Raw genomic sequence first — 21,412 nt, 5'->3', positions numbered from 1 at the left:
CAGACAAGGTAAGGTGCTCTTCCTAATTCAGTTGAGGTCAGACAAGGTAAGGTGTTCTTCCTAATTCAGTTGTCATAACGTAAGCAAATTTCTTTAGGGTTAGTCTATTTAGTGCCATATCGCCTCTGTTTGTGTATTTTTGTGCTGTTTATCAGAGATTTTAATGTTGAAAAGGCCCCAAGCACAGCTCTGAGGAGCAAGAAGGCTGTGACATGTCTTACAGAGAAAATGTGTGTTAGATGAGCCCATTCAGGCACGAGTTCAAGTGCCGATGGCTGTGAGTCTAATGTTGACGAATAGGTTACTAAGTCGTGGACAGAAACACATGTAGGGCTATGTTTTAACGGGTGGCCAAACGTAGCCAGATACTCACTAGCAGGAATCTAGCTCTGTACTTTGCATTGGCGATCCAGTATTCACCAGTACATTGTCCACCGTGAGCTGAGGGAACATAACCACTGAACAGCGAGAACCTAATTTTGTGTGGCCACCTCTCTTGCTCCTATCACAGCGCTGCTGGCCTCCTTCTCGCTTTGGGCCTTCTGTCTTGACAGTGGCATCATATTCCGGGAATACTTTCAGGCTGTAACTCTCCCACCCATCAGGGACTCTGCTTTTTCAAGCAAGAGACAAACTTGTCTCCTGATGTGGAAAAGGATGGGGACAGTTACCCAGGTAAGAGATCCTTGGTACAGATACATCGGAAGGCCCAGATTTCAGAGAACAGGCTTCCACTCCCCTCCCCACAGCTTCAAGTGCAGTTTCCAAAGCCTGACTGCCACTGTTGTTTGTGTTCTAATAGGCTGGGGGCTGCAATGTCTGGAAGAGAGCGCGTTTCTAATCCAGTCATTACCTGTCCTGACGCCAGTCCTGTGCCTTGCATAGGGCGGATATGAGGGTCACTACATAACCCGGGAGATTTCTGAAATGAGTCCAAGAGACGAATGTTCTCTTCACACTATGTGGCCTCATTAGAAAGATGCCTTTCTGGATATGTGAGGGTTGCATCTAAAGGATTCAGAGTCCTCACGTAACCAAAATCTTGGGATTTCTACCTTTATAATGAAAACCATCTGGAATGCCAACCTTATCCTGAGCGGAACACACAGGGCACACTTTAGCCTTTCCTTACCGGCTAAAGGACACAGTTTATGAGGTGAGTTACTTCACTGGGCTGTGAAAGAGGATTACTAATGACGGATAGAGGATTCACACCCCAACCCTTCGGTCACAATTGCCTCGGCTCTCAGAGCCCATCAAGTTCTACAGAGCTTCCAATCTGGGCCAGCCAGGTAGCATTTTTCAGCTTGGGCCTTTTCTGTCCCCTGGCTGTGTGCAGAAGCCTGTAGACTGTTTCTGCTATGATCTCCTTCACCTGTTTACCTTTTTAGTGTCTGGCCTTTAGCACCCTACTTCCTCCTGTGGCTGGGGAGGGCAGGAGTAGCATGGACGATAAAGGAAGAGACTATGGACCGACAACGTTCTGGCCTAACACTTTGTCCTCGAATTTTCCCCATTATTAGAAGGGATGTGGCTTCCTTATCTAAACCTCATTCATTTCTTTTGTGAAATGGAAACACGAAGAGCATCCAGGTCGAGGAGTTGTCAAGGTTACTCAGTAACTTAATATATGAGATGTTCAGAGCACAGACCTTGGCGCAGTGTGGGGGAGACTGTTCGTGCTGTCCTTGGAATGGTGCAGTCCATGGGCTCTAAGACTGTGACTATTCTGGAAGGTTGATTTAATTAAAGTCTAATTGTTGAATGAGCGGGTGTTCCTCTGCATATTTGTTGTTAATTATTACACTGTTGTCTGGATTAATCAAGATGCCAACTTCAAACCCTCGTCAGTGTGGTCAACCAACAGGAGGTTGTTCCCAGGTTTGTCACTGTACAGGTTAGAGGCAACACATTTGGAGAAACCAGCTCTTGACAAAGATCCAGAAGGGGTAGCCCATAGCTTATAGACACCTGCCTGGCTGGGAAAAGAGTCCATGAATGCTTCTGGAGCTGCCAGAAGCACGCTGGAACTTTGAGAATGGCCGGGTACCAGAAGGTTCCAGAACAGACCAATTGAACTCTGGATCACAGACACAAAGGTTAAAGAGCCTCTGTATTCCTGTCCCATGTCAATCAAATGTTCTGAAAACAAGTAAGCATCAGAATTGTGGGTTCTGCACATCTATCCCATTTGACCTAAATGAGACCAAGTTGTAATTTCAAAGCAACCAGGCCTTCAGCGGCAGTAGCAGCTCCTTTGACACCAGCAGGTTGGTTATTCCTTTGGGGATGGGGGTGGCAATGGCTGTGAGCTGAAGAAGGGGCCTTTGGAATCTAGACCTCATTCTCCATATTGGATTCCTGGAGGAGTTTTACATGCTGAGATTTGGTTCCTAACATCTGAGGGAGGAAAATGATTTTTTTTTTTTTGGCGTAGAGCTCTGAACTATGCTAAAACTAGGCTCATTCAATGCAGGCATAAGAAAATAGGGGCCAAACGAAGACTCCAGGCCCAGGTCTCCTGACTGCCAGGAAAGTGGCATCTCTTGGCTTGTGATACTCATTTTAAAATAGAAGTCAAAGCAACCACTGCAGTTTCAGCACCACCACTGACCACAAACTAGTCCTCGTGCTAAATATTCTACACGGCCATCCCTGTTCATTCTCCAGTGATAACCACCTAAGAGTTGATGTTATCTTCATTTTTTTTTGACATGGGAAATGAAGGTTTAAAAATACGAAGTTGCAGATATTATACATCCAGCAAATACAGAGCTACACTAGCCAAGTTTCTGTCTTCAAAGGGGATAATGAGTTTGATTTTTTTCCAATGCTGTCTGTGAGATTCACGTATAAACAACAGGCCATTTTCTTGTGTTGGAAGAGAAAAACGAGCCCCCCTGCCCCCTCCAGGCAGCTAACTAGGAGCTCGTATACCACTCCATCTCCCTCTCATCTTGCTCTCCTATGTGGTCTCACCTCAGCAGAAGGCAAGATGCCATCCAGGGCCATGGGAGGGTAAGGAAGGAATAGGTTCCTCACTCCATTCTAGAATGAACCCCATGCCCTGGCCATGGCGGGAGACAGAGCACTCACTGCCCAGTCTGCAAAGACAGGAAGTCCCTAGGTGCCCGAGAAGACTATGAAAGCAGCTGGCCTGTCCAAGCAGAGCAGAAATAGATCGCCCGCTGCCTCCCCCTACTACAAAATCAGTAGGAAGGTCCCCTATTAGAGGGCCAGAGGGTCACCAGGAGCATTTAGGTGTCAGGTCTTGGCATGGCTGACATCAGCTAGTGAAAAATAGGTGGCTGAGGAAACACCCCAGGTCTCCATGATGAGAAGGTGGCCATGCTTGGGGTCACTTGATACCCCTGCCATGAGCCATTTTTTTTCACTTCTAATTGCATCTTAGCAAGGGCTGAAAACAGGTAGGTTTATGTGTGGCCATCTAGCTAAATTAATAATTTAAAGAAAAATTATGCCTCATTTATAACCTCATAACAACCTGTGGCTTTACACAGTTCCATTTCCTTTGCATTCAGAAAGGTAAAGATTAGTGATGGGCTGCTTGGCCTTGAAATGAGAATTAGTATTTGTTTGCATATATATGTAATATCACACACACACACACACACACACACACACACACACACACACACACACAGTCACAGAGTTTTGGCTGGTCTTGTTTTTGACAATGCTGGGCCAAAACCCAAACTTCTTTCTCTGGCCTGTTCACTCAATAAAAGTGATTTCAAGTCTGTATTGTTTGCCTGCATATAATAACTGGCTCAGGATATCAGGCCCGTGTTTATTTTCAAGGGCACTGTGAGTGTTGTGTGTGTTTGAGAACCTTCTTACAGATTCCTGCTGTGAAGTCCTCCCCTCTCAAGGGTTTGTGCTTCTCCTCCGTTTGAGTGAGCAGGACACAAGGGAAGCAGCTGACTGTCTGAGCAGCTACTGGGGCTGGGGATGTTGGTGTGTATGTTGGGATAGGGGTGGGACTGGGAGTCTCTTCGCCAGGACCCACCACCCATACCAATGGGTTAACTCCTGTGCATCTGACCCTCTTCACAGTCAGGCCAGAGACCTTCACTTCAAGGCTCCTGAGTGACCCTTTCTCCCAGGTTCATCAGAGCCAGAAACAGAAGAGTGCCAGGAATAGCAGAAAGAATGAATAAAAATGAATGGAAAAATCAAGACCATTTCCTTGGTCCTGCTTACCCGCTAAGAACACCGAGAACCAAGTTAAGTACAAAAAATGACCCTATGATGATTAGTGTAACAAAATAGATCCAGGGCCAGTCCCTTCCTACGGCATCATTGACCTGGAAGAATGGAATGATAGTTAGTCAGGCACACACAGCAACCGAGCACGGCCAAGCGCCAGCCACCGGCTCCCCAGCGCTGATCTGAGCAGCGTGGGACCCGGGATCCTCAATGTGCAACTCAGAGGCCAAACTGCCTGTGCAGCCAATGGTCAGAATCTGTGCTTGCATGGAGAATTTTGTTTTCCTGGGCCTGTTAGGGTCCTGTCTCTGAGGATTCTGCATTGAACGCAGTGGAACCTGGGACCTTGCTCGGCTGCCTTGTACAGAGGACACAGAAATGGTCAGCTTACCCGCTCAGAACACCGAGAACCAGATTTAGAACGAAAAAGGATCCAAAGATGACCAGACTGACAAAATACACCCAGGGCAACTCATAGCCCATAGCGTCTTGCATCTGGAAAGATGAAGGAGAGTTAGGACAGAGCAAGCAAAGGACAGGGCGAGACAGACAGGCAGGGAGTGTGAGCAGACCCACAGGAAGCAGAGGGAAGACCCTGGCTTTCTGTAAGAGGGTCAGGATCTGCCATTATATTTGGTTTCATCCCTACTCAAATTCTTTCCCTACAACTTTGACCTGAGCTATAAGGACCTGCAGGGTCTTGGAGGGGGTTGGGGGTGGGAGGATCTTGCCTGAGCTGTAAGGACCTGTGTGGGGTCTGGCGGGGATCTTGCCTGAGCTGTAAGGACCTGTGCAAGGTCCCAGAGGTAGAGGGATCTTGCTTGACTTTTCCTACTGTTTATCTTCTGGAAAAGAAATTGTTCCCCAGTGCTTTTTCTTCCTGAAGGTGGGTCACCTCACAAAACATTTGTTTTTCATTTTAGAATGGGCTTTGCTTATTTGGGCTTCTGTGGCCATTAAATCTTAAGATGTACCCTAAAGATGGCTGTGAAAAGGGCCAGCTTTACTGACCAGGCTGGAGACTGAAGCTTACATCACACAAGAAAGTGATCGTCTTTCCTGGAGCCCAGAGGGCGCGACCTTGGTGCTTCACAAACAGTACCCTCCCTGGCTTATGTGTTGGAGAAGGGGCCTTGCCCCTGACACCACAGCCTAGTTGGAAGAGGTACCTAGGCTGCAACTGATGGGCTGATGGAGTCATTTCATGGCAAGTCACAAATGCCGCCAGGAATCAGAGGCAATGGGAGACAGAACCGGCTCCTTTGGGCTATGGGGGGGGGGGGGTTGCTGTGAGAAACCTCTTCAGACCTCCCTGTCCACTGACTTCCACCCTCTCCCTCCAGCTCCTAGAGGTGGTTGTCAGATGCCCCCTAAACTTCTGGCAGAAGGGAGCGCGAATACAAGTCACAGTGTGTCTATCAAAAAGGACATATAGTCTGCTTCAGATCCTCAAATCTATTTCTTCCGATGTTTTCCAAGCATTAAACACGCGTTACTTCCGGTTTACTGAAAATGAGCCCCAAGGTTGTCTTTTGTGAACCCAGCTTATAAACTCTAGACTCTAAGGTACCAGATTCCCGACTGACTACCATCAGCAGCTTTCGAAGGGTGGCCTTCAGTACCAGCACCATTAGGTGCTCATTCAGAAGTGCTCACACTCCATCTCCCTGGAGCTCTGGAGGTGGCAGCCCGCTCTTCCAAGCACTACAGGTTAACTGGATGTGGGCTACACGACGGAGCTTGTGGGCCCCTCACCCATACCATTGTTTTCATGCTACCGATTGCATATGGAAGGACATACTGTGTATCTCCTCTACACTGGGTCCTACGACACTACATAATTGTGTATCTCCTCTACACTGGGCCCTACGACACTACATAATTGTGTATCTCCTCTACACTGGGTCCTACGACACTACATAATTGTGTATCTCCACTACACGGGGTCCTACGACACTACATAATTGTGTATCTCCTCTACACTGGGCCCTACGACACTACATAATTGTGTATCTCCACTACACTGGGTCCTACGACACTACATAATTGTGTATCTCCTCTACACTGGGCCCTACGACACTACATAATTGTGTATCTCCACTACCCTGGGCCCTACGACACTACATAATTGTGTATCTCCTCTACAAGGGGTCCTACGACACTACATAATTGTGTATCTCCTCTACACGGGGCCTTACGACACTACATAATTGTGTATCTCCACTACACGGGGTCCTACGACACTACATAATTGTGTATCTCCACTACCCTGGGCCCTACGACACTACATAATTGTGTATCTCCACTACACGGGGTCCTACGACACTACATAATTGTGTATCTCCTCTACACGGGGTCCTACGACACTACATAATTGTGTATCTCCTCTACACGGGGTCCTACGACACTACATAATTGTGTATCTCCTCTACACGGGGTCCTACGACACTACATAATTGTGTATCTCCTCTACACGGGGTCCTACGACACTACATAATTGTGTATCTCCACTACACGGGGTCCTACGACACTACATAATTGTGTATCTCCTCTACACGGGGTCCTACGACACTACATAATTGTGTATCTCCTCTACACTGGGCCCTACGACACTACATAATTGTGTATCTCCACTACACGGGGTCCTACGACACTACATAATTGTGTATCTCCACTACACGGGGTCCTACGACACTACATAATTGTGTATCTCCTCTACACGGGGTCCTACGACACTACATAATTGTGTATCTCCTCTACACGGGGTCCTACGACACTACATAATTGTGTATCTCCACTACCCTGGGCCCTACGACACTACATAATTGTGTATCTCCTCTACACGGGGTCCTACGACACTACATAATTGTGTATCTCCACTACACGGGGTCCTACGACACTACATAATTGTGTATCTCCTCTACACGGGGTCCTACGACACTACATAATTGTGTATCTCCACTACACGGGGTCCTACGACACTACATAATTGTGTATCTCCACTACACGGGGTCCTACGACACTACATAATTGTGTATCTCCTCTACACGGGGTCCTACGACACTACATAATTGTGTATCTCCACTACACGGGGCCCTACGACACTACATAATTGTGTATCTCCACTACACGGGGTCCTACGACACTACATAATTGTGTATCTCCACTACCTGGGCCCTACGACACTACATAATTGTGTATCTCCAATACACTGGGCTCAACGACAGTAGATTTATGGGTCTTGTCGCGTGGCCTAGGAGCTCAGTACAGTTAGTATATCTGCATTATGACTGCAGTCATGGTTATCCCAAGTGATCTTCCTAAAGAATAGGAAAATCTGATAACTGCTGCCTCAATTTGATTTCTACCATGGTGCCTGAATTGAGTTATAGATGCACTGTTCTCGGTGTGATAGGACTAAAGATGGAGAGGAACTCAGACCTGCCTGCTCCAAACAGCTTGCTGTTTTATGGCGAGAGATATTGTGTAAAAAAAAAAAAAGTGCCTGTGGCCCACTGGCTTGAGCTGAGTCAGTGAGGAAGAGTTCCCACACACGTCCACGTCGCAGTGAAATTCAATTTAACAATCTGTTGAGCATCCCTGTTCCCACACGCCTTGCTCTAGTTTTTCCACAGCATTTATCACTTTACGGCTGTGTGGGCTCCTTACGTGTCACACTGGGTATTCGTTGTCTAGCTAGAGTGTAGGTTTCATGAGCACAGGTGGCCTTGGTTTAAGTCACTGGAGAATCCCAAGTGTCAGGAGTAGGGCTTTGTGTTTGATAGGTACTCAGGGAATGTTTGAGCGGGATTCATGAACATAAGACCTGCTAGGTTTTATACTGTAAATACGAAGTCTTTAACTGCAGGGAGCATAGGCATAAAAAGCAATGATAAGCAAAGGGTGGGAGATACAATTGTAGGGGAAATAAGAAGTGGAAGGCAGGAAGTAGGGAAGACAGCTGGATGGGGCCAGGTCAGGCAGGGCTGCGTGGACTTTGCATGGTGGCATCACTGACAGCGGAGGGAGAGGTGTAGCAGGAAGGAAGTCCGGGGTCCAAATGACCCTGTGATAACAATAGGTATCCCCTCCCCCGCCCCAGGACTTGGTCATTGTCAGAGTGAAGTATCCAGGTAAGGGGCAGTGGTGGCTAGCAGAGGCGGGGCAGTCATCTTTAGATGGATGCTGTTCCCAGGGCCCTTCCTTGACCAGTCATAATCTGCTGAGCTAGGAGTGCAAAGGAAACCAGAACGGGGCACTAGAAGTATGTCTTCATGCTGGGAAGAGGAAAGCAAAGCAGTCAACACAAGCAGGAGAGACGAAACAGTACCAGGGAGAGAAGGGCAAGCAAGGGAGCCATGTACCCAGCCAGGGCCTGCACACGCCCCTGTAACATGGGACCTGCGCAGGAGTCCGGTGTCTGCATTCACCAAGTGCTTGCTATGGGATGTGCAAGAAGAGGGTGCACTGGACTTGAGGCTGCAGTAAAGGAACTGTGTGGAGAGCAACCTCAGCTGGGGTGTTAGGCACCTGCCAAGAGAGGGGTTCTAGGGTAACCTGGGTCTGGGGCAATGAGCATTTTTTGTGTGTTTTTTCCCTCCCATTACTTTGCATTTATACAGGTCAGAAGTGGCTGTCCCTTTGCCTCTAAGTGCTTCTGCCATGTTTAGTGAGAGGTGGGCGAGCAGAAAAAGCTACTGAGAATGAGAGATCCTCACCCGAAAACAGGCAAGCAGACACAGCGCTCGGGCACCGTCCTGCAGTGTGCCACCCCCACTGGAGCCCATACCCAGGTTCAGTGTTGCCAACCTGCTCTAAGGAAGCTGGAGGAGGCCACTAGCCCGACTTCTGGATTTTTCCCCCAAAACAGCCCTCCAGGCCCTTTTCGCCTTAGAAGTTCCCTTGGGTTCTTGATTAGCCTTAGGGTCACACATGACAAGGTAGCTTAGCTTCATCAGGAACTGCAGTGGAAAGCACCCCCCAGCTGCCCTCTCTATCCCAGGTCACATACTGTCAGGCTGACTGGCTGGAGAGCACACACTAGTGGCCGTCTCTTAAGTGGGGTGACACTGGAATGGCACGGTCATTGTCTCCAATCTGGGAGCAGATGTACTCACACCAAAAAGGGACCCAGCTTGCTGTCACCGTTATCCGGAGAGGCACACAGCGCAGGTCTTGGGGCTGTTACAGCGGGGGCTCTGTAGCTTTCCTAAAGGAGGTGAGATAGCCTAGCTCTTCGAGCCCAAAGTCAGGCAGTTTTCAGGACCCCCCAGACCTGAGACAGAGCTTTCTTATTCGAGCCAGACCCAACAAAGGGAATACTACAAGGAAAATACCAAAGACTTTTCTGACCCTAGCATCTAACTGGGTGACAGGACCTCTGCCTTCTACCTTTAAACTATCCACTATCTCTTCCTTGGGGATGGGGGGGGGTAAGGGTAGACAATACCTCCACCGTGAACTTCCCAAGGCCTCTCTGATCCAAGTTAATTTCCACATCATGTGTACCTCCTCCTCCTCTGGACAAGCCCTCTGGATCTAAACACTAGATGGTTTCCACAAGTACCAAGAGAGGTCATTTTCCGTCCAAGAGGACGTGCCAGTCATAAAAGCCACAGTGCTTTCCACTCCGTGTTTCTGGTGTCCGTGCATGTCTTCAAGACAATAGCTCAGTGCGTGGCTGCACTTGATGACCTATGCTGCCTGGAACATGAGTGTCCATTGGACAGGTCACAGAGTAAGGAGCAAGCTGAATACTGCCCCAGCCCTGGCACTGACTTATTCTTTGAGGAAAACTCCCCAGGCAGCCGAAACAGTTAAGAGCCTCATCCAGGTAGGAAAAAAAAACAACAACAGATCCCAACACCAGGTTAGACAGCAAACCATCTGCATGTGTTCAAACAATTTCTGAAAGCAATGGACTGGTGTCCTGATCTTGTGGGGAGTGTATGAGCAGAGAAGAGTGATATCCTAGTCTGAGCATCATGTTGGGAACCACTGCCTTACAGATGGAAGGGCTGCCAGCAGTGTATGGTCCTCGATGATGCCTAAATCTACATCCCACAGCCACCAGACACTATGAGCAAGGATACTCTGGGTGCCACAGTGGTTTCCTGGGCTTGCTAAGACACTAAAGCACACTTTAGTCCAGTATCCAAAGCTACAAAGCTACCAATGATGTTTTCCCAAAGTATGGGCATCCGCTCTCTGGTTCCTTGTCCAGCCTCAGGACCCTCAGAGTGGTCTACCTCCTTCACAGCCTTGCCATTCTATCAGGGAGTCTTCCTTCTGAATCCTGCATGCCTTATATTCTGAACTCCTGGAAGGCAGGTCTTACTCTTCTCTGTCCCTGCTTCTGGGAACATAAGGAATGCTTAATAAATATGTGTTAAATTGAATTATTGATCTGTAAGAATTCGTCTAACACTGGTGAACTGAGTGAAATGGATGGATGGATGGATGGATGGATGGATGGATGGATGGATGGATGACTAAGTGAGCAAGTCGACAGGGGCTTTGGGAGATGCTAACTCTCTTGGATACTGTGTTTATAATCCCCAGCATACTGGTTGGGTAGCAGATTCTCTCAGTTGAGCAACTATTTGGTTCAAAGGTTAAAAAAAAAAAACAAACTCACATTTGAAAAAAGACAAGAGGACCAATGGAAATGGTGCTTGACTCTAGACTCTTCCTTCTTTTGGTTCTTTAAAAAAAATAAAAAAAACTTGGGCATCCTGGGAGTAGATGGAGAAACTTTGGTTTAAAAAGCTATTTCCTAAGAAAACTATATGGGATCTTGAGTTTTGATCTACTTTCTTTCCCTCTAGAAATGTCTCTTGAGCTGACTGGGTGTTTAAAATGAATCCAGCTCTGGGGGTTCCATTCATTGCTACACAAGGGGGTCTTCACTGACCCTTTCAGGGCTCTCTGGACTTGTCCTTTACGCTTGAAGGGAAATGTGTCCTGAGCAGAAGACTCACACCCCACATTCCCTGGGAACTATCTCTGGTTTGGTTCTAACCCAGCAGTCTCCTAGGAGCACTATGGAGATTCAGCTGGTCCTATTTCTAAGGGCTTCAAACTCAAAGGTGCATCATCACAGTATGGACAACTTCCTCTTGGGACACTAATGGGGACTAGTGGGGGCAGCTCTGAGGACTTTTATATTTAGGAAGCACTACATTTGATGCTGAGATTTGAGTCTCCGGGTTAGTGATACAAACCTAGAGCTGAGGAGGAGAACTGCCTAAGGGGAAGAAGGGAGGAGAGAGAAAGAGAATAGAAAACGAAACGGCCATAGAAAGGTCAAAGTCATTAGAGGAATTGTCTGAGAGCAGGAGCGCTGAGCGAGGAGGAGCCTCTATCATGAATACCCACCAGGGAACACAGTCTCAACATATGTGTGCGTGCTCACGGGCACACGCAACTCTCATGTGCACACGTGGACATAGTCATAACCTGATTGTTTTGGAAAGGTGCCGGGAATGTCAGAATGAGAGTCATCCCCAGACCCTGGTGCTCTCTCACCTCTGACAGGTTTCCTGCCCTCGGCCTGAGCTCCATCACACCCCCGGGGGGGGAGAAAAGACAACACAGCTGCTGGAAATTGGTACTTACTGCTGTGTGCGTCTTCAGGCCCCACTCTGGCTATCACTACGACAGCATCTTAGGGTCGCATCTGGCTGGTAGGGTATCAGTGACTAGCAGAAAAGCACACCAGGGCCATCAGCAAAGTAAACTATATTTATGCCCCCTGCCTGCACCTGTCCCCAATCTGATGCACCAGCCGGCTTTCTGACAGCGGCTGATGGCACAGGCTGAGACTCCCATGATAAGATGCTGGAGCCCAGGACCATACAGTTATAGGGTCTGTGGCCCACAGGTGGAAATCTGCAAAGAGACCTTTCTGTCCATGGCTCATCCAGACAGGAAATAAAAGGTCCTTTGTGAAAAACAGAGGGGAGAGTTAGGGCCACTTGGGAATCTGACCTGCTCTACGAAGTGGAAGAATTTGCCTAACTATAGAGAACCCAACCTCCATTTCATTGTCTTTCAAGTTATAAAAAAAAACAAACCAGGTTCTTATTGAGGCCAAGGCTGAAAATGTCTCCCAGTGTTTCATTTTAGTTTGAGGTAGATGCAGATGACAACCAGTGTTGTCTGCCGACAGCATGTCAGAACAGCCCCGCCCCAGCACAGGTTTCTGCGGTACTCAATATTCTCAATATTCTATAGACTGAGCTTCTTTGGATGAATTGGATCTTTTTCATTACCAAATCCTCAGTGCCTAGAGCACCCTGGCTCACAAGGACACTCGTTTGGTGGGAACACGGTGCAGGCAAGCTGTAAGTAGTCACTTCAAGAGAGGTATACACTTCACAGCAACTCTGGGCTCTGGCATGCTAACAGTGATGTGGAGGCTGGGAAGAGCAGGGCTTGGGGTTTACAGGAGACGGTGCACGTGGAAGCAGTGGGAAGCTACATTTCCGCGCAGCTACAAGACTGCCTCGGATTCTGGGAGAAGTCAGCACTTCTCTTGGCCTTGCTTGTCTTTCTGGCTAGCGAACACGGGATATTCTTTTGCTTCCCCCACCCTCTCCTTGCTCTAGTTTGCAGACAGGAGGATGCAGCCGCTTAGATGTTTTCACCAGGGCTACATGGATTTGACTATCTGAGAAACTTGAGAAGGGTGTTATTTTCAAGACTGGCAACACACTGTATTCACCCAAATTCCGAAAAGCAACACTGGATTCTGGCAAATCATCTCTCATGCTGAAGTGGAAAGCACCACAAAGATATTTTCTGTATTTTTTTCTAAACAAATAATGGACTCCATTCTGCCAGAATGAAGACAGCTCAAATATGGCATGTGTATTTACGGGCTCTCCAAGGACTCAAAGGGGGGGGGGGCAAAGCAGGCATGGCTAGCTAGGCCTTATGAGGGGCATTTTTAAAGATAAAGGAGATATACTCAGGATGGGTTGGCACTCAGAACGTGTGTTTCTAAATGTGCACTGTACACTGAGCAGTTTCTGGCTGACAGCGAGAAGGACTTTGATGGAGAGGTTTAATATGTTAAAACTAACATGAGAATCAAAACAAGCAGCACGCCACAAGGCAATACAAATCAATAAAATGTCAGTTTTCTTTATGGTGTTTCCTTTTAGATCAGACCTGACTTTTCTCTGAGAAGTCCGCCTGCAGCTCCCTATTAGGTAAGAGACAAGTGGAGGTTAAAAGCAGAAGGGATTACAGAGCAGGAAGAGGAGCTGGATAGAGTCCTTAGCCAGGTGTAGCCCAGTTCATCGGCATAGCATCAGCCGCGCACTAGCGGCCCAGACCATGTCCGGCAGCTAGAAATGACCCTCGCTAAGGCTGGTAGTGGGGCAACCCTTACAAAAGTGGACATGCTATGCTTTGTTTCTCAGGAAAGCACTGGAACAAATCAAAGACATTCATCAATCACCCCTCAGCTTGTGGGTGCGTGTGTGGGGTCAGGCATGCACCTGTAAGCTGAGGGTAGGAAGATGAGATGTCCAGACAGGCCTTCTTCCACATATCCACCCTCTAGGGGCCCCATCTACGTACCCAGTACAGCACATCAGTCCAGCCCTCCATGGTGATGCACTGGAACACCGTCAGCATGGCGAAGGCGAAGTTGTCGAAGTTGGTGATGCCATGCTTGGGCCCGTCCCACCCGGGCCTGCACACCGTCCCGTTCTGACACTGCCGCCCATGGCCTGTCTCCAAAGCACAAGGGGAAGGGTCCTCTTCCGCTGGAACATCTCCACCGCCAAGGAAATATGAGATGGAAGGAGAAGGGAAGGAGGGGCAATGATGGGCAGAGAATGGAGAACAGAAGTTAGAAAGATAACAGGATAAGGCTTATGGGTAACCATAGCAGCGATCGCACACATTTCGCTCGGTGCCCTCACGTGGGGATTAAAAACACATGAGCCCAGACGTTCATTTCAGGGGCACAATGACATAGGTAAGTACTTTCCCCCAAGTGTTGTGAACACTGCATTTTAACCACAATTGACTGCATAGACACTACATGTATTGTCTGTTCTGTCATAGCATGGTATCATGTCCAAGTGTCCAATCAGAAAGTGAAAATGATGCCTCCATTTTAAGGCTGAGCTGTTCTGGAAAACAGAAGACAAGGTTAGGAAGGAGCTTGTGAAACCGAGGGTTTCATCTTGCAGTGACAGAAAGTAAAGGCAATAACAAAGAGAAGACCTGAGCTTGAACAAACAATTGCCTCTGACAATGGTGAAAATGCAACTCCAGAGACAGAATTTGCCTGTGGTTCTTCATTTAGGGATAATAAGATACCCAGAATCGTCGCTTCTTTTATAAGGATCCAAACCATCACAGTGTGATTATTTTGCCCATGGGACACAGGCTCTTTATGGAAGATGACGGGCTGGATGGCTGTTGGTGTCTGTGGCTTCTAATTGAAACTGTTTACTCTCATGTAAAAGGGGGGCAGAGAAATGTTAACCCTTAACTGTGAGAGGATTCTTAGGAGAATGGAGGTGGGTGCTGAGGTTCAAATGGTGTGCCAGTATCTTCCTGGGGACAGCAGTGGCACCTATCACTCCATGGCCTTGTTTGTAGTCCATTCTTGTTTCTACCAACTCCAAACAAGCCGATTGGTTTTCCATCTTCACAGCTCGCTTTCCTATACATAAAACAACACCTGAAGAGGCTGTTTGTACCCCGCATCCCTCTGCAGCACAGGGCTTCTGAGCTGAACCACGCCACTGCATTCCAGTCTTGCCCGTTCCTCTGTATCGTTGAGCAGCGTGTTTCACCGCATGCGTTCTCCAGATGATGGGCATCTGGCACACTCCCAGGCTTGGGCCATTCAGAATAAAGCTGCTTCCTGCCTTATTCTCTGCCTCATGCTATAGTCCGGGACCAAGGGGGAGAGGTCTACATTACTGATCTCTGAGCTGTCTGAGGGTATCAAGTGTCCAAACCGTTTCCTTATCCATCGTCTGGCTTTCAGAGGCTACACATTAAGGAAACTGAACTGAATTACCTCTAGTTACAACTTTTTATGGCCTTAAGATTGTCAAATCTTGAGAGATGTGGATTTAGGGCTGTTGGAAGCAGAAACATGAAAGTTATTTTTCAAACCTAAATAATACGTTAAAAATAGCAAAGCCAAGCACCTAAAAAACGAGAGCTGAAAAATGGGGAAACCAAGAACCAAATAGATCATTAATTTCATTCTTATTCTGGAACCAGCTTCCTAGTGTCAGCGGGGACAAAGAGGCAGTGGAAAGAGAAAGGGAAACTTCCATTTTGCTTGTGTTTATTTGTTGCATAAAGATGCCGGCTGCCTATTCATAATGTGGCTCCTAGGCTGATGGTCTACCCTGGATTTTCAGTTCCTAAAACAGGAGAAACAGGGAAAGGACGGGGGCAGGGTACTGCCCAAGCCAGCTCTGAGTGTTCACGGGGAGGAAAACAGATCTGCTGAATTTACAAATATATGTTAGAAGAAAATGGCACCGAGGGGCAGAGATCTCACAGCTAGAGGGAGGAACGGAATGGGCCTTGGGACGATCATCCACAGGCGCAAGGGCTACTGTGCTATTTTAAGTCTTCCCTGAATAATAAAAAAAATCACAGAACAATTAAGAAGCAGTGATGATCCAGTAAAAATAGGTATCTATAAAAAGGAACACTTGAAAAATGTGAACACACAGATCAGCAGGTCCTAGTGACATACGCGCTGGGGTGAGGGAGGTAAGCTTAACCATAGGACGAGCTGCAGAGTCTGTCATGAGGTCCTGGATAGAAAAACAGGAGAAATAAAACCATGTGGGCTATACATTTCACAACAGAATTGAAGAGAGTCGTCAGTGTGGAAAGACCAAATTAAGTCTTTGGTAAAATAAAGGAGGTTTTAGAAACGGACTCAACTTCAGCGAGAATGGAATCCTGAGGGAGCTTTTGGCCGTGTCCCAAGGAAAAACCACCAAGACAACAGCAATTACATTTTTTATGTCTCAACTTGAAGGACAAAATAGAATGGTAGTGATTTCATTGCAAGGTTTAGCCAACAAATTCCGTGCCAGTCTCAGGGGTAATTATCGTACCGAGCAGAGCTACCGAGTGCCCTGGCTCCAGATCCTCTGGACAGATGGGACACCAGAAACAAAAGGTATTGGCATATGGCAACATATCTGCTGAGCAACCAGGAGGGCGCCTTACAGTTGCTGGAGAGATTGGGAGAAAATAGCCTCTTCTGAGAACATCACCATTGGACACTAGACACAGAAAGAGAAGCCTCAAGGCGGAACAATAGCTCCTTGGAAGGCTCAAAAGCTTCCTTGCAGGAACCCCACAAGAAACATGGCTTAGAAAATTTAGAAGAATGTGAAATTCAGTCTGTGAAATAATATCAGTTTAAAAGGAAATATAAATATACACATATATTCCATTAAAATTGTAACAAAGACTCATTAAAATCCTTTTGTAAAATCTAAATATTGCCGAAAGTATGTTATTTTAATCTAAAAATCTAAAAAACAACAACAAAAGCAAAAATAAACCAAACAAAAAGCCAAGCAAACAAAACATTCCAAAGGTTCTATAAACACTGATGCTGGCTCTTTGTTTGCTTGTTTGTTTCTTTGGGAAACAAGAGTCTGTGCTGTGGGCAGTGTGAAGAGGAAGGAAGGGGGCAAATCCACCTGCTTTATTCTGAAAGTAATGTTGCTGCAGCCAGGAATCTTTGGCCTCTTTCCAATAGTGGCTCTGGCTCCTACTGGAGCCTCATGTCACCTTTCTGAGGGACATTCCTCTCATTGCCCTGACATCCTGGCTCATTAGGGTTTCACCCAGGAGGCTAACTGGCTTCTGAAGTGGCTGAACGGGGGTTAAACCCATCACAAAATGATGTCACGAGTGTTGTTGAAGGATGCAGGTGGTGGTTCAGATGAATTTCCTGATCCTGTGAACTATCAAGGCCAGGATGACCTAAAGTTGACCCATTCAAAAGTTGAAGCCCAGTATGATCTTCTTTCTAAGGGCAGACAAAGAATGTCTTTGGTGCTGGAGATGGCTTTCCACAGAACTTCCGGCTGTGCCGGAGAAAGAGGGTGCTGTCTGGGTTCCTTTGACTCTGATACTCATCATTTTCCTGTCATTGGAGGCCACCGAGGCCTGGTAACAAACCCCATGATTGCAACAATTATTCAAGGCTGCATTTTGCTCACAGCCTGGCAGGTCCCTCACCAGCAGGAGAAGACATACTTTTGCCACCATTTTTTTTTTAAGATGACAGAGATGGCTGAAGGTTTTAAGCAGCTCCCCAGGGCTCCGTGGTGCACCGCATCAGTGTCTGAAGGCATGCTCCAGTCGCTGTCTCTGGCTCTCTGACAGGATTTCTCCCTGTTTCTTTGGTGAGTGTCCTACCATCAGTCACTGCCAAATTTATGGGGAATCACTGGGATTCTGAAGCTCTGGGAGAGCCTGGTGAGTGTGGATCCAGTGGACCACTGATGTCATAGTGTATCTGCATCAATTTTCTCATGATGCAAGCTGCACCATTAACACAGGTTACTAGTTCAGAATTAGCTACAGATCGGTTAGGTAAGTTACTGGTTTGGGGTTAGCTACAGATCAACTGAGAAAGGGGAAGGATCTGAATTAAAACAAGACACCGATCATTATGTTGGCTGGTATTCTTCAAGCGAGGTGTAATGTCCCAGAATTTTAGCAGAATGCAGGAACTTGGTCTTCCAATTAAAAATTATATATCAGCTAACATTTTAAGTTGTCACCAATTTCACAGTATTACAAGTCAAATAATTCTGAATTTCTCTTGAGAGTGAATAATTTATCTTACAAAGAATCTAATCTCTTTTTAAACTAAAATAAGATAATTCTGTAAATATAGATTTATAGGTGTGATTTGTCTTGCTGTGACCCCGTGATGACTGAGCAGCCTTGAAGACACCTGGCTAGTCTACCTAGTCACAAGACCCTTTGCATCCTAGGTAGTATTGTCGGTTCCTGGGTGCGAGCTTCGCATTTCTGTCATACAGACTGGTGCCATCAGCGGTCCTAACTTGCAGCTCGGGGTAGGTGGGAGGGACGGGACACAGAGGAAGGGCACCGCTGACATTACCAGAGCACATGCACCAGACATGTGCTCTCCCTTTTCCTACATAATGTCCAAATGAAAAATGAAATAATGTAACAGCTAATAGCTTTGGAATCAAAGGTGTGCTGTAAACACATACATGTGTATCTATATGTATGTCTGTGTATGATCAGTGTGCCTGGTGCCCTCAGAAGCAGAAGAGGGTATATGGCCTCCCAGGAACGGGAGTTATAGAAGGCTGTGGGCCACCATGTGGGTGCTGGGAATTGAACCCGGGTCTTTTGGAGGACTCGGTGCTCTTCACCACTGAGCCATCTCCCTTGCCTCCTATTCAATTCTGCTGAAGACCAGGTTAAGACGTTAGTTACTTTAGAGAGCAGTCTATAGCGTATCCAGCAAGCCAACACTCTGGTGCCACTTAACACGGTGCCTAATGAGCCAGCACTGCCTGTTAATCCGATGATTTATGGAAGGAACACAAAGAGGGGAGGCTCAGAAAGGCAGGATTGATGGTTGTGATACGGAGCAGAACCTTTTCCATGGGGAATACAGATTTCACTGGTGGCAACGGGGTGTTCAATGGCAGCCTCTTCCCCTAGTCTGGCAGCCTCTTCACCCAGTCTGGGATAGGGAGGGGCCCTGGGGCTTCTGCCTTTAAATGGGGAAAAAATAGTAGCTGCAGAGGAGCCAGGGCCAGCTCTAGGAGGGTAGAGAGATGGGTGGTGATGGGAATTGGTGGCGAAGACTCCCCGAAGGGCTTGGATGCTGAACCACATTGGTGTACTGCTGGATATTCATGCCCATCAATTCACAGTGAAGCTCACATGCTCAGAATCTGCCTCAAGAGTGAGAAACCAGCGAAAAGTGGGTGCTTAATCTTTAACTGCTTCTCCAATTGGGTTGATCCTTTTCTCGGCATATCGCAGTGCTGGTCAAAGCTTACACCTGCTGTTTGAACAGAGATCTGCAGTAGTGAAAGCAGAGATTAGAAATGAGAGGGAAGAATGCCAACCCCGGCCTTTCATCGTATGGGACACTGGATGCCTCATCCAGCTCAGTGGCACAGGCGGCTGCAGCCATTTGCTCCAAGGGAAGCAGCTATAAGGAGAGAGAGCAACCTCCTCCCGGGTACCCGCTTCCCAGAGCGAGCCCGCCTCTTACCTGTTATGCCTTCCTGGTTGTAGCAAGTCTTGTGCATCTTCCCCATGAAGAGTTCCAGGCCGATGATGGCATAAATGATGATGACGAAGAGCACAAGGAGGGCAATGTGCAGCAGAGGCACCATGGCCTTGATGATGGAGTTCAGGACCACCTGGAGACCTGCGCAACAAAATCATCGATAGCAGCAACACAACCGTCACCTCCCCATTTGAGCCAATGCTGCCTAAGGTACCATGCTAACACGACCTCCTGCAATCTCCTCAACAGCTCGAGTGGGATCCAGGAGTCCCACGCTTTCGATGAGGGAAACAGAGTCTCGAGGTCACAGCCCATGAACGAAAGGGCAAGAATCTAAATTTAGGTTGGCTTGACGCCAACTCTGTCCTGGAGGCACATCCAAATAGAAGGATCAGCAGATGCTGTACTTCCAAGGGGGGAGAACATGTTGTTTTCATCTGTAGCTATCAAGATTTTAAATAGCCCGTCTCTGAGACAGTGTGTTTTCTCCTGGAGCTTGGCACAATGAGAACTCACTGTGACTACCCACAGCCACACAGGACTTAGTCATCTCCTGGGTTTCTCGGTGGTGGATTACTAGAGCCGATCATCAGCCCACCTGCTCTCAAACACAGATCAGCCTGATGGGGAGGAATCCAGGAGGCTGTGATTTCCAGTGAAGAAACTGTCTCACCAGCAGGATACAGCTGAGAACCACTATATCAGGGCCAACGGTGTATCCCTAACGGTACCTTCCTAGTGGTAAATAAGGGAACCACTGCATAGTTCACAGTTCTACCAGGAGAAACATCACCTGAACGTCACACTCAAAAGCTCCACAGGAAGGGACTTCTTATTTAACTGCATGGGGTTTCAGTTTGGGGACGAGGAAAGTTCTGCAGATCAGATGAACTGGCGCAAATTCACAGAGTGCCACACTCGCAAAAGAAGTTAACACAGCAAACTTTGTCCTGTACGTATTATCAAGAAAAATAAACTAAAAGTCCCCAGACACCATTGGGAGGAAGAGGAGTGAATGGACAGTCCCGCGGAGAACACTCATCAGGCCGCCACAGAGTCGGCAGGGCAGAGGGATGGGCATGTAGTGGCTGCACCAAGGATGCTCACTAGGAATGCTACCTGGAAGGGGCTGTGACAGGACAACGAGGTGACAGTCACAGGTTACTCTGAAGCTTGTGGCAGTCCCTGAGCACTTTCTATGGACAGCAAGCACACTAGGTGTTCGTGTTCCGGGAGAGCAGGGAGAAGACAACGGAGAGCATTGCTCTGAGGGTGCCTGCAGCACCCAGAGGAGAGCAGAGCCCACGCAAGTCCCACACGGGGTTGACACGGTGATAGCATCTTCATCGGACTTGCCATCTTCCCCGGTCCTCTCAGACACCAAGGTCTTTCTGTACCGTTCTTCAGCACTGCTGTGGCCAGTAACCCTGGATAACCGCAGCTGGCCACATTTCTCAAGTTCCTAAGCTGTCACTACAGTTCTGAGCTGCAGCCAGTGATTTCCACAAGACTAATTAGAAGGACTCTCCCTAGATATGAAGCCAAGCTGAGGAAAAGGAAAAAAAAATAAAAAAGAAAGCTAGAATAATTTTACCTGAGAATTAACATGAGCGCTTCATAGGCTCCCATTAGATCCAAACGATTCCATTAATTAGCAAGTCGTACACACATTAGCATTAAAGTCTGCCAAGCCATGAAGAAAGCCGAGTCGCAAAGCAACTTCCAGGAGAAGCTAATGGGTGCTGAGGAGTCTTCTAAGTGCTCCCCACAGGAGCGAAGAACCCCATCTTGGCTGCCAGGCCACCAGGGAGATATCAGGTCTCCAGCACCAGCCTCCAAGCACCAAGAAACAGACAGGCGACAGACATAGAAGGA

The 21,412-nt window shown here is 47.6% G+C and overlaps 1 protein-coding gene across 11 annotated transcripts in view; it reads right to left on the bottom strand.

The window, feature by feature from the left end:
- The window catches only part of Cacna1c (calcium voltage-gated channel subunit alpha1 C), a 660,622-nt gene that overhangs the window by 153,713 nt on the left and 485,497 nt on the right, over nt 1-21,412 (bottom strand). For 10 of the 11 annotated variants that reach the window (XM_075982990.1, XM_075982987.1, XM_075982992.1 and 7 more), the window contains exons 6-8: nt 19,520-19,678; nt 13,819-14,015; nt 4,622-4,725 (exon numbers count right to left, since the gene is read on the bottom strand). In XM_075982990.1, coding sequence (XP_075839105.1) covers nt 4,622-4,725; nt 13,819-14,015; nt 19,520-19,678 — 460 coding nt within the window. Of the gene's footprint in view, nt 1-4,224; nt 4,329-4,621; nt 4,726-13,818; nt 14,016-19,519; nt 19,679-21,412 lie in introns of all 11 variants that reach the window. The other variant, XM_075982994.1, reaches the window with a different exon arrangement.

The sequence above is a fragment of the Microtus pennsylvanicus genome, chromosome 8 (genome assembly GCF_037038515.1).
Source record: "Microtus pennsylvanicus isolate mMicPen1 chromosome 8, mMicPen1.hap1, whole genome shotgun sequence".
Taxonomy (NCBI): Eukaryota; Metazoa; Chordata; class Mammalia; order Rodentia; family Cricetidae; genus Microtus; species Microtus pennsylvanicus.
Note: the sequence above shows the minus strand (reverse complement) of the source record. Positions and strands in the feature narration are given on the sequence as shown.